General features: G+C 38.6%; 1 protein-coding gene across 4 annotated transcripts in view; it reads right to left on the reverse strand.

Moving 5' to 3' along the window:
• The window catches only part of CHR18 (chromatin remodeling factor18), a 58,208-nt gene that overhangs the window by 12,583 nt on the left and 31,570 nt on the right, over positions 1-14,055 (reverse strand). For all 4 annotated transcript variants that reach the window (XM_028230799.2, XM_028230798.2, XM_082873021.1 and 1 more), the window contains exons 11-17: positions 11,802-11,957; positions 10,569-10,646; positions 10,421-10,489; positions 10,255-10,320; positions 10,021-10,149; positions 9,148-9,204; positions 8,156-8,245 (exon numbers count right to left, since the gene is read on the reverse strand). In XM_028230799.2, coding sequence (XP_028086600.2) covers positions 8,156-8,245; positions 9,148-9,204; positions 10,021-10,149; positions 10,255-10,320; positions 10,421-10,489; positions 10,569-10,646; positions 11,802-11,957 — 645 coding nt within the window. The remainder of the gene's footprint in view (positions 1-8,155; positions 8,246-9,147; positions 9,205-10,020; positions 10,150-10,254; positions 10,321-10,420; positions 10,490-10,568; positions 10,647-11,801; positions 11,958-14,055) is intronic.

Below are 14,055 nucleotides of genomic sequence, written 5' to 3' on the forward strand. Positions count from 1 at the left end.
ATTCTTTTAATCCACATTACTTCACAGATTCCATGGGCAACAGCTCTGAACTCTGCTTCTGCACTACTTCTAGCTACCACATTCTGTTTTTTACTCCGCCATGTAACTAGGTTCCCACCTACAAAGGAGCAGTATCCGGATGTTGATCTCCTGTCTGTAACACTTCCTGCCCAGTCTGCATCTGTGTATACTTCAACTTGAAGATGTCCATGTTTCTTGAATAGTAAGCCTCTCCCTGGAGTTCCTTTCAAATATCTTAAGATCTTATAAACGGCCTCAAAGTGCTCTGCCCCTGGTGAGTGCATGAACTGACTTACCATGCTGACTGCAAAGGCAATATCAGGCCGCGTATGAGACAAGTAAATCAATTTCCCTACAAGTCGCTGATATTGTTCTCTCTCTTTGACTTCTTCAGCCTTAGCAGCTTGTAACTTCAAGTTAGGCTCGATCGGAGTCTCCGCCATCTTACAACCAAGCATACCTGTTTCTCCAAGGAGATCAAGAACATATTTTCTCTGATTAACGAATATACCTTCCTTGGATCTTGCAAATTCCATTCCGAGGAAATACTTGAGGGCTCCCAGATCCTTAATGTGAAATTCTTTTGCGAGTTTCTCTTTGAGGGCTGCTAACTCTGCTTCATCATTACCAGTTAAAATGATGTCATCAACATAAACAATCAAAATTACAATTTTACTGTTTTTTGAATGTTTATAAAATATTGTGTAAAATATATTGATGGATATTATTGATTGATGTATTACAAGATAGATAAATTACAATTCCTATACAATCTATATATAGAAGAAAATGTGGTAGTAGGTGTAGTGGAGGTGATATTGGGTAGGTGAAGGTAAAGATGGGAAATTCTAACAGCCCCCCGCAAACTCAAGGAGGAGAGAAACTAACCAACTTGAGTTGGGAGAGAGTAACAAAACAAGAAAATACATAAAAATAAAAAAGGATAGGAGACACTGTATGGTCGTGTCAGACCGTTGGTGAAGACACTGAATGGTGGTGTCATAACGTTGTAGAGGACACTGGATGGCGGTGTCAGACCGCTGTAGAAGACAGTTTATGGGGTCATGTCGGACCGTTGTAGCAGACAATGCTGTGACAGTTGTTGTGACAGTTTACGGAGTCTTGTTGGACCCTTGTAGAAACTAACCGGAATCAATGTCGGGACAGTTTACAGAGTCTTGTCGGACCCATAAAGGAGCTAACCGGAATCAATGTCGGGACAGTTTACAGAGTCTTGTCGGACCGTTGTAGAAACTAACCGGAATCTATGTCGGGACAGTTTACAGAGTCTTGTCGGACCCATAAAGGAGCTAACCGGAATCAATGTCGGGACAGTTTACAGAGTCTTGTCGGACCCCTGAAAAAGTTGCACCCTCAAAAGGTGTGCCCAAAGTTGTCAAAAAAGTGTGCCATCAAAAGGCGTGTCCATTTTATCAAAAGATGTGCCATGAAAAGGCGTGCCAGTGTGTCGGGCGGCAAGAGGCGCGCGATGCGCGTGGCTGCCTCGGCTATTTAACCATGACAGAGCCTGAGGCCGAGGCAGAAGCAAAAAAACTGCGAAATCCTCTGTAAAACTCTTCGTTGTGCTGAGAGAGAGAGGCTGTAACACTGTTGTGCTGAGAGAGAAACTCTGTAATACGCTGTAACACTCTGTTGCCCAGAAAAATGGCCTCGTCCTCGTCTTCCCGTGGACTGCTCACCCTCTTTCCCGACCTCAACGAGTCAACGAGAGAGAGAACTGGTGCGGTGGCACTGGAACCTCAACCAAACACCGCTGGGTATACTCCGTTGAACTTTCCGATGCGGTCTGTGGAGCAAAAAATGACAGTGCAGTCGGATGTGGAAGCCAATCAGTATACATTGAAGTCATGTGTGGAAACCATGACTGCGGTTACAAACCTATCGAACCGGCTGCAGAGTAGGGCAAATGAGGTGCAACATTTAAACGCCCAACTGGCTCTGCTCCAACGCATGTATAAGGATGCGCGAGCAGAGATAAGTGTGCTGAAGGCGGAAAATAAGGAGCTGAAGCGGAAGGCCACCGTGATGTGGTGATTTGGAGGTCCGCCATATGCTGCAGTGGATGAGCAGGGGGGAGGCAACTTGCTTGGTAGTCTAGGAAGCACGGAGGCAACACTGTCAAGGGCCGCCCAGGATGGAGGCAAAAAGAAGAGACCGGCGGCAGAGTAGAGAAGGGATACGGAAAAAAATCCTTTGGTTGTTGTGATGGTGGTCTTGGCGTTTTTTTTTTTTTTTTTTTTTTTTTGTAAGTGTGATCGGGGTTGAGCCCGGAGATGAATAAAATAAGGTAAAGTTTGGCATGCCATTTTTTTTTTTGTTTTGTTTTGTTTTTTTTTTTTGTTTTTTTTTTTTTTTTTTTAATACCCATGTTCTGCGGATGGAAGACTAAAAAAAAATAATAATAATAATAATAAATAAATAAATAAAGTATAAAAGAAAAGAAAATTGAAGAGAAGTGTGTGAATGTGAAAGTAATAAAAAAAAATAAAAAAAGAAATGAGAGATTTAAAGTTGTGGGCGGGTGTTGTGGTTGCTTTTCAAAAGATGGAGTAAAAAAAAATTGAGTGGGAAACATGAGTGTGAAAAGAATGAAAAAGAAAAAGGATGGGTTGAATTTGTATAAAATAATAATAAAATAAATGAGTGGAGGTGGTGTGTGTAAAACATGAATATATTGGAACCAACCCACGTGGGTGGAGGTGGTGTGTAAAACACTTTATGAAAAGGAAGAGAGAGAGAGACTATGTTGATGAGGAAAATTGGAACCATGAAGATATTGATGAGGAAAATTGGAATCAACCCACGTGGGTGGAGGTGGTGTGTAAAACACTTTATGAAAAGATGTGGGTATTGTTTATTTTATGATGATAAATAAATAAGAAAAGATGTGTGTGCTGGTGTATGCATGACGGAGCAGTGTGCATATCAGTGTGGGTATTGTTTATTTTATTTTATTGTTATTTTATTTTATTTGTTTTTTTTTTTTTTTTTTTTTTTTTTTTTTTTTGTCAAAGCTGCCGAGAGATGATAATGTTTTGTGGAAAAAGTAAAGTGATAGAGAGAAAACCAGTCCCATTCCTCACACCTGCTGGCTGCTTGGCCTCTTTCTCATCACAGATGCACACGGGGTTATCACAGAATGAGCGAACATTCCAAGGAGGACCCAGATTAGTTCCTCAAAAATGGGCAGTTAAAGCCTCAGTTAGTGGGTCTCCTCCGGGACTCTACTCGGCCAAGATTTTCGAACTCACACCTCAGAACGTTGACATGGTTCTTGAGGATGTTCGGCCTTACCTCATCTCCGATGGTGGCAACGTCGACGTCGTCTCTGTCGCAGACGGTGTCATCTCTCAAACTCCAAGGAGCATGTGGAAGCTGCCCTAGCTCAACAACTACCATGAAAATGGGGATTGAACGAGTACTGAAGGAAAAATTTGGAGATGCAGTCAAGGATATTCGCCAAGTGTATGATGATGACCACACAAGTGAGACAACGGTAGAGGCGGTGAATGGCCATCTTGATATATTGAGACCAGCCATAAAGAACTATGGTGGGAATGTGCAAGTATTATCTGTTGAGGGTGGCCTGCCAAGAGAGTCTTCAGTTGAAGAGCATGATGATAGCAAACAGATGCCAGATGGTGATGGCTTCCCAACTTGCCGGCGCAGATCTGGATTTGTCTAAGGCACAAAAATGTGAAAAGAAAGAAGCAGGGTGGTGATGCTGTAAAAGAAAGAATCTGTGAAGAGGGCATTGATCTAGGTAACACACAACACACTTCCAATTTCAAAGGTGAGAGTGATGGTCCATGGCAGCAAGAAATGTGACAGCGGAGTTAAGGTATGTGTAGAGGTCCGGCGGGCGGCCAAGGTGAGGCTGCCGCCCGCCGGTGAAGTAGAATGATTAGGTTCTTAACCTTGCTCTGATACCATGTAAAATATATTGATGGATATTATTGATTGATGTATTACAAGATAGATAAATTACAATTCCTATACAATCTATATATAGAAGAAAATGTGGTAGTAGGTGTAGTGGAGGTGATAGTGGGTAGGTGAAGGTAAAGATGGGAAATTCTAACATATTGTGTGATCTGCTTGACTCTGCGAGAAGCCACAACTGATAACTGCCTTCCCAAAGCGTTCAAACCACGCTCTTGGTGATTGTTTGAGTCCGTATAATGACTTGTTCAATCTGCATACTCTGTCACTTCCAAGTCTCTGCTCAAATCCCGGCGGTAGGCTCATGAACACCTCCTCTTCAAGATCACCATTAAGAAATGCATTTTTAATGTCAAGTTGATGTAGAGGCCAATCTGAATTTACTGCAAGAGATAACAGTACTCTGATGGAATTTATTTCAGCAACAGGAGCAAACGTCTCCTGATAGTCGATCCCATAAGTTTGAGTGAAGCCTTTAGCTACCAGTCTCGCCTTGTATCTCTCAATGCTTCCATCTGCGTTACATTTTATCGCAAACACCCATTTACACCCAACTGTTTTCTTGTCTTTGGGTAGATCAACTATCTCCCAAGTACCACTTCTCCTTAAAGCATTCATCTCCTCCATGACTGCTAATTTCCAATTCGGATCATCCAATGCTTCCTGTATATTCCTTGGAACAAACAAGTGTGAAATCCTAGATGTGAAAGCTCTATGGTTTTTAGACAATCTTTGATAGGAGAGGTAATTTGCAATAGGATGTTTAATGCAATTTCGGACACCTTTCCTAATTGCTATAGGTACATCAAGGTCGGAAATAGAAGGAATAGGATTACCTAAAATTTCGATGCCAGAACTCGGGTGGACATTCGGGTTCGGGTCATTAGGATGGACATTCGGGTCATTATTCCTCAAATGAAATCGCTTCCTAGTATAAACCTGAAGCTCAGGATTTAGATCATTTTGTAGTACTTCTCCCCCTAAACAAGAATCTTCTTGACTAGGCACCAGAGAACTTGGTTCTCCTAAGTGATCATTATCAGACAGATGTGGTTTTTGTGTAGGATAAATGACATTGGGGAGCGGAATAGAAATATCCCAAAAACGGTCTTCTACTCCACTTGTCTCCCCCTGAAGAGAAGTGTTGGGGAAATAGGATTTTGTTTCCACAAATGACACATCCATACTCACATGAAATTTCTTGTTTTGAGGATCGAAGCACTTATACCCCTTTTTGTTTGAGGAATAACCCAAAAAAACACATTTTATAGCACGGGGGTCAAGTTTTGAACGAAATTGACTGGGAACATGAACATAGGCAGTACATCCAAAAACTTTGGCGGGTAAATCAGAAAACAACCTCGTGTCAGGAAAAAAAGTTTTGAGACAATCAAAAGGTGTTTTGTATGTTAACACCTTTGTAGGCATCCTGTTTATCAAATAAGAGGCTGTTAAAATTGCTTCACCCCATAAATATTTAGGAACATGCATGTAAAACATTATAGCACGTGCTACTTCAAGTAGATGTTTATTTTTTCGTTCTGCAATGCCATTTTGTTGAGGGGTATCCCGACATGTAGATTGATGAAAAATTCCATTTTTTTCCAAAAACTCACCCAACTGCTCATTGAAATATTCTGTTCCATTATCAGAATGTAAAATACCAATTTTGGTTTGAAATTGGTTTTCAATCATATTGTAAAAATTTGTGAATAAATTTTTCACGTCAGATTTTTTATTCATCAAATAAATCCAACATAAGCGGGTATGGTCATCAATAAATGTAACAAATCATCTTTTACCAGAAAGAGTAGTGATTTTAGAAGGGCCCCAAACATCACTATGAATCAAATAAAAAGGTTTTGAAGCCTGGTAAGGTTTTGGCAAATAAGTAGAGCGATGAAATTTTGCAAAAATGCAACTTTCACAATGAAAAGAAGAACAATCAATCCCTTTAAATAATTCTGGAAATAAATGTTTCAGATAAAGAAAACTAGGATGTCCTAGCCTATAGTGCCATAGCATTATTTTTTCTCGAACAGAGATTGAACTGGTACTATTAAAGCTCTGAGCTTTTTTATTACTAACAGGTACTTCATCAAAGTAGTAAAGACCTTCAAGCATCCTAGCACGCCCAATCATCATCCCCGAGTTCTGGTCCTGAAATTCACAATGGGATTCAAAAAATGTAACACGACAATTAGAATCCTTAGATAGTTTACTAACAGACAAACGGTTATAGGCTAAGTTGGGGACGTGAAGAACAGCATTGAGATTAATTTTCTCAGTTAGTTTAATAAATCCTTTTCCTGCAATAGGTGAAAAACTACCATCGGCTATTCTGATTTTGTCATGACCAGAACAAGGGAAATAGGTACTAAATAAATGGGAAAAACTAGTCATGTGATCGGAGGCACCGGAATCTATGATCCACGGAGAGAAGTTTAGGCAAGAGAAGGCTTTAGGATTTCTACCTGTTTGTGCCAACAAAACACTAGGAGTACCGGTTGAGGAGTTGGATTTTATCAGCTTTAAGAGTTGATCAATCTGCTCTTTGTTGAAGGGACCTGAATCGGCTTCATTAGCGGTAGGAAAGCCACGATTCTTCTCTCCTTGTTTGTTGCTTTTCCAGTTGACAGGTTTGCCATGAATCTTCCAACACGTTTCGCGTGTATGGCGAGGCTTGTTGCAAAAATCACACCAGACCCGTGGCTTATCATCAAACCTGCGCTGGTAATTTGCAGCCTTGTTGGCCGCAGCATCGCTAATTAAAGCAGAAATTTCAATTGATTCACCATTACCTTTTTTCTTAAGCATGACGCTCCTTCGGCTCTCTTCCCTTCTGACTTCGGCAAATACTTCGCCAATGGATGGGAGAGGAGGTCTGCCAATAATTCTTCCTCGCACTTCATCGAACTCAATGTTGAGGCCGGCAAGAAACTTGTAAATACGGCTGTCTTCCACAGTTTTCTTGTGGTGGTTGCAGTCGTCAACCGATTTCCATTCGTATGTGTTGAAGATGTCAAGATCCTGCCACAACCTTTTCAACGAATTGAAATATTTGGTGACGGAATCATCTCCTTGACGAATCTCTCCCAACTTCAAAGTTAATTCGAAAACTTGAGATTGATTTCCTAGGTCAGAATACATCTGACTAACATTATCCCACAATTCTTGTGCAGTAGTATAGCACATGTAATTAGAGCTTATATCCTCCTCCATGGAATTGACCAACCATGTCATAACCATGGAGTTTTCAGCGTCCCAATTGTCGAACAGCGATCATTAACAGCAGGAGCCTTCTTGTCACCAGTGATGTAACCGATCTTTCCTTGCCCACGGATATACATCCGGACAGATTGTGACCAGCGGAGAAAATTATCACCATTTAGGCGGATGGTGGTGATTTGGATAGAGTGAGAGTTGGACGTTTTCACCGGAATGGCAGCGGCAGGGGTTGAAGTGGTTCCGGACGTGACTTCTGACATGGCTATGACGGTTTTAGGGCTGCTGTGTTTTTTGTTGCTCTGATACCAACTTAGAAAATATGAAGAAGAAGAACTCCGAAAATATGAGGAAGAAGGAATATATTTCTGTTATATTCAAAACTTCTTATCTTACAAGACCAAATGACACTCCTTATATAGGAGATATTACAAACATTATCATAACCCATTATATGCCACATACATATTATATATTACCACTATCTACCACTATCATATTATATACATGCCACTATCTACCACCAACACCACTATCATATTCTATACATGCCACTATCTATAACCAACACCACTATCATATTCTATACATACCACTATCTACCACCAACACCACTATCATATTCTATACATGCCACTATCTACCACCAACACCACTATCATATTATATGCATGAACACAATTTCCAGCAGATATCAATATACATGAATCAATAATACATACAATTTATTCTCTATCTATCAATTTATTTCTTACATTATTATAATATTATCACAGAATAGCCTCTAAACTAATTGAATTGGGTTTCTCCTTACTAACAACGGAGGAGAATCAGAGCTAGAGGGAGGCTTGATAAGTGATATAGTATCTTGCCCCAGTAAGAAAAATCAAAATGACCAAAACTAAAACAAATATGTAAAACTTGGGTTTGGAGCTCACATGCATACCTTATTGATAAGATGCTTTTGAGAAAATTTAAGTGATTCTGCTTCCTCCTTCGATTGGCTGGCCTTAATTTTGCTTTTCACAACCTCCAACTACAGAATAGAAAATTATTATTACTGATTTATTTTTATCTTACATTCTCAAACTTTTTGGGGGCAAATTATCTTCTCAATGTATCTTCAATTTATATATACCATACATACGACATACTATAACCATGAATGAGGAAATGTAGGAAATTCATAACTTAACCAAAAAAAAAAAAAAAAGAAGGTTAACAAAAGTAGTAAAAGCTGTTGGAAGACTTGATATACAATGATGATCCATTTCCTAACAGCTTAAGCTTTTGGAACTAGTGGTGATCTAACAGTGTATCAGAGCTCAAGTTAGGGGAGGTCATTCATTCTCAATTGTCTTCATTTGCATTTGTTCCACGTTTGCATTTTGTTTCTCTATGTTTGGTCAATTGCAGCTCCACATACAGGTTTGTATGGTTCAATGTACATTGGTGGACCCATTTCCTAACAGTGTAAGCTTTTGGGACTAATCCATTGATGGCAACATTACATTTGATTAAGAAAAAGAAAGCTAAAAATAGCAATTCCCCATTTATAGATGAGCTAACAACAAAAATGGAACACCTCATAACAGCCTGCAAGTTGAGGTGGAAAGGATTCCAAAGATTAACTTGATAGTAATTCTTGGTGGCCTAGCAAAAGGAACTGTCATCAAATGATCGGCACAACTTATTCCACACTACGAATACCAGGTTAGAGATATACAAGACACTGTTAACATCATAGTTCACTAGTAACATCATAAAAACCTTCCATGCAAAGCTTACTATGTCGCCATTCAATATAGATGCTTGCCAAAACTGCTACCAAATCAACTTTTTGTACTCCAATATTATTCATTCTCAACTTTTTAAGAAGTCATGTAAATTTAATCAAGGATGTTCAAGAAAATAGTGACACCAAGAAATTTATATCACCTCACGAAATAAAGCATTGATTTGTCTCATGTCCTTCTCTGCCAAATCCAAGAAAACCTGAGAATTAAGTGAAAGTATCATTAAGTGAAAGTATCATTGAACATATTAATCAATGTTCAAGAAATGAAATGAATGTTGAAATATATTTCAAAATTACATTCCAAATAAGTGCTGGGAGTGGCATTGCTTGGTACAATGGTAAAAGCTCAGCTGCCAACCATAAGAACATGGATTTGAGTACAAGAGCAACCACTTTATGCAAATATTGCCAAAAGTTATGTTTGTCTCCAGTCTTACCCCTCCCAGTATCCTCAATTAATGGGGAACAACACTAGGTATTGTCCTTGTGTCATTGTTAATGGAGTGTAAAGTTGATCCGGATCTGTTTACTTTCTTAGATTTTTTGGATGATGTAATTTGTTAGGCGATTTTTGTTTACCTCTTTCGGTTTTTTGTATTCAGTGCATCATTTTGATGCTTTTTCAATAAAATCTTATTATTTATCAAAAAAAAAAAAAAAAAAAATTTATTAGAAGTGCAGTCCAAGCACATCAGGGTTTTATAATAAATAGTAATTCAAAAAGGGCATGACAGCAACATCGAGGCACTTATTGAATTTTTTTAATTAACAAATTTTTGCTTCTAGACTCCCCATCAGCAATACTGATAATTTCTGTGTAGAAAAAAGGATCCAAATTTCATTTCAGTATGGTAATATTATTCTGGAAACAAAAACTAAAACCTATAAATGTTAATATATTCTAAATAATTAATGTTGAGGTCTATGAATATTAGAAGCTTAGTTGCATGAACCAAGGGAAATACTACTCACTTAAGCAAAGGAGAGCTCGAGTGAACAGCTACAGTTTGTACCTGTTGCCTGCGCTTCACAGGAAGCTCAGAAAGGACATCCTTTTTGAGTCTACGGATCATCACTGTTGCTTTCATCAAGTTGTGAAGCTCCTCATGATTGCTGGCACCTTGGTACATTCCAAATATACCCTAGATTATCATCATTAGAAGCAATAAAAGAATTCACTATGTGGTATTAAAACTACAAACTAAAAATCAAGAGAGTTTGTTAATAGAATGGAGATTTTAACTTACACCCTTGCAATATCGGTTACCATATTCATGAACATTCTTATATACATCAGGATACAAGGCTTCCAGCTGCCAAGCATACAAAAGTTAATACATAATCAATACAAGATTTTCTGTAAACTTATTGACGCATAACCATGTTAGGTTGTACATTGACATTAAAAAGTACCTGTTTGAATAACTCAATTGGTCGCGATAAAGCAGGAGTTCCACTAAGCAATATTGCATATTGAGCTTTCTAAAATTGTTAATTTGTTAAGTTTGATAGTCATAGAAATTGTATGCGCATGCATATGAGAGAGAGAGAGAGAGAGAACCTGTAATATAGGAAGTGAAGCACTTGTTCGCTTTGCCTGTGCATTCTTCAAGAAATGTGATTCATCTGCGATCACAATCTGAATAAACATATTATCATCGATGGAAACACAACTAGGTCAAGAAGCCAAGAAATATAGATTAAAGGCACCCACATTAATTACATATAGTTTATAAGTGTTTGCACAGGTGTATATGGTTTTGTGAAGGCAATAGGTGCATAACAGGCATTTATAGTATATATTTTATAAGAAATAATGGCAACATGGGGTTGACCAATACTAAATATGTGCATACATCAGAACATGTGTTCACTAATATAGACTTCTGGCATGAAATAAGAGTATCGCGGTTGACACGGTGTAAAAACTTAAAAGTGGAAAAATCTCCAAGAGAGTGGCCATACTTCATACCCCTATGGAATACATTAGAAGATCTATCAAGATGCTCACTGTCATATTGAACATCCGGAATGAAAAAACACAACAAAATGCAATAGAAATTGATTGTATCACGATTCAAAGGAGGTTCACATTAATCTACAAGCAGCAGGAAGCAGGCCTGTCAATGAGACACAAAGGAACAATGCGAGAATGAAAATATCGTTAGGTTCAAATTTTCATCACGTGACCAAAATGAGCTTGATGCTTCCTACCCAACACCCGAAGCACTTCGTTAGCACCACAAAATTCAAATTTTGATGCCGAAATATAAACACACTTCAGCTAATTGAGGCCGTTCAGATTTTGTCCCCGTTTATTCAATGGAGATATGAATGGGAACAATTTAGTAAACAATTGGAAGAAATAGAAATTATACCAAGCAATGGAATGGCATTCAAAGTTTCAAAATAAAAAGAGAACAAAAAATAGTCATATTGCACCATTTTTAAGGGTGGAATAAAAAAACAATATTTTAGTTATTGATAATTGGCATGACAAAAAATAAATAACACTTAGACTCAACCCCGAAGAATTTCTCGACTGGCTTAATAGCTTAGAAAAATTTTTGGCCGCTTCACAAAAAGGGGTAAAGTTTGCAGCTAAAAATATAAAACCAACAAACATAAAACCATAATGAAGTAAAATACATAATCAAGTAGTAATCCCATGCGTACATGTATCAAACTCACCAACGTCCAGCACAAATGAAAGTGCTCAGGAAACATGAAATTCAGAATATCAAAGGTAGAAAAAATGCAAGATTAGAATATTCAAACAAATAGATGTACTTACCTTAAACTCTGATGCCATAAGAATGTTCTGCAACTTGGGGACAACATCATAGGATATAATATTGAACATGCCATCGAGATTAATAGACCCCTTGGTGTTTGAGTGCACTATTGTGAATCCACCCCTGTTTGACCCACCCCCCTGGGATAAAACAACCTGCTAACAAATCCACATTAGAAGCAGAAATCCAACCAATGTGTATTCTTAGAAAGTACATCTCTTCAAGAAGTACTCATCCACATAATAACTTAAAGGCATATGATTGTTAAGTTTGGATTTGGTAAGGCGTGGTGCGTGATAAGTGGATGATGATTAGATGATCATCGTGACGGAAACGAAATTGGTCCAACTCACACATGAGGCAATATAAAATCATGAAACTCAGTGCTAAGCCATATGTTAAATTTCTATTTGTAGCTCTCTTGCATGTAACAATTTTAAAACAGTTATGTGTTGGCAACTTTTGTAGACAAAATAAGTGTACGTTTTTTGTCATGACCCGAACCCGCCCCTATGGGTTAAAGACATAACCAGCTAGTAATCCTGAGATTACTTACGGCCTCAAACCAAACCAAACATAACTCATCAGAGTAAAGGGGTCAAATGGGAGCAAAATTTAAAACTTTGTCCATAGAACTGTGCTTACATGGCACATCATAACAACCCATACATATATGCGTTAACAACTCACACCAAAATATGTACTAACATAAAGCTCTTTACATACAGGATCTATCAAGTCTAGGTCAACCAATCAAAACTATATATATACAACACAAACCAAAGTCCTCGCCAACATGACAAAATAAAACAAGATAACAAAAGGGCGAAGACGAGTCTCGTGTGTGAGACGTAAGGGCTGACTCTTCAAAAACCTTGGTTATTCCACACAGACTTCACTGAGGCTGGGTTGGGAACTCTCTTGGCTCACCTACAAACACATGAATGAGCGTGCTTGGGCCCAATTCATATTTCTATTTAGCATATATACACAATTTAGGTCAAGTGACTGCGGTTCCGAACACATTATACGGCCTCGGGCCCAATTCGTTTCTTGTCATACTGGCCTTTGGCCCATTTATCTTTTATTCAGATCAAACTAGCCTTTGGCCCATCCATTCTTTCATTCAGATCAAACTGGCCTTTGGCCCATCCATTCTTTTATTCAGATCAAACTGGCCTTTGGCCCATTCATTCTATCATTCATGTCGGACTGGCCTTTAGCCCATTCAGACTTTCATATCAAACTGGCCTGTGGCCCATTCAAACTTTCGTGTCAAACTGGCCTCTGGCCCATTCAGACTTTCATGTCAAACTGGCCTATAGCCCATTCATACTTTCATTCATGTCAGACTGGCCTCTGGCCCATTCATTTGGCATAGCAAACATTGTCCACTATTCAAATTATCGAATTTATAAGACTTACATAGAAGTAAGCAATTGGACAAACAACATATTTCAAATATCTTTGTTCAGATATTACTCACAACGATCGGCTGGATGATTTGCCCTAGAGCTTGACCCTACATATTACATAACACGCAAGGGTCACAAACGATTCAATCCGTTTCTTAATTCACATATTCCTCTTTAGGCTTCATTCCCATCCTTTTAACTCATTTACATTGCTCAATGTATGCCTAAGAGTGTTTAGAAGTGAAAGAGAACGGAAAACGAAACACAGAATGCATCTACAAAATTTCAGAAACAGGGGTCCCCCGCTCGAGCAGACCCATAAGGTCTGCAAAAGTACTGGTTACATCAAATTTACGCTTGAGCGCGAACTTGGTCTACATAGCTCCCCGCTTGAGCGTGAACTTCCCCGCTTGAGCAGACGTCATGCCTGCAGAAAAATACTGGGAGCTCGTATTTCCCGCTTGAGCGGCGATTCCCCTGCTTGAGCAGTCATCATAAATTCTGGGTTTTCCAGAATGGTTCTTGAGCTCAAATTCAACATTCAAACCAACATTTCTTGCATATTATGACTCAAACTTAACATATACATATACTAACATGGCGCCAACACCAAATTACAACATTATGAGGCTCAATTCCATGAATTACTTACATGCATGACTCAAATTATCCCAAACTCATCACTAACATCCTAAATTCAAACATTCAAGACTCACACCTCCATGATTTGCACATGCATGTGGGAGATACTCATTATTCTCAACTTAATTAGTGAAGAGATGGTCAATTACATGGACTTCAACCAAAATTCAACATGAATTACACACTTTATGCTCAA

The sequence above is a fragment of the Camellia sinensis genome, chromosome 6 (assembly GCF_055761805.1).
Source record: "Camellia sinensis isolate YWXY chromosome 6, ASM5576180v1, whole genome shotgun sequence".
Lineage (NCBI taxonomy): Eukaryota > Viridiplantae > Streptophyta > Magnoliopsida > Ericales > Theaceae > Camellia > Camellia sinensis.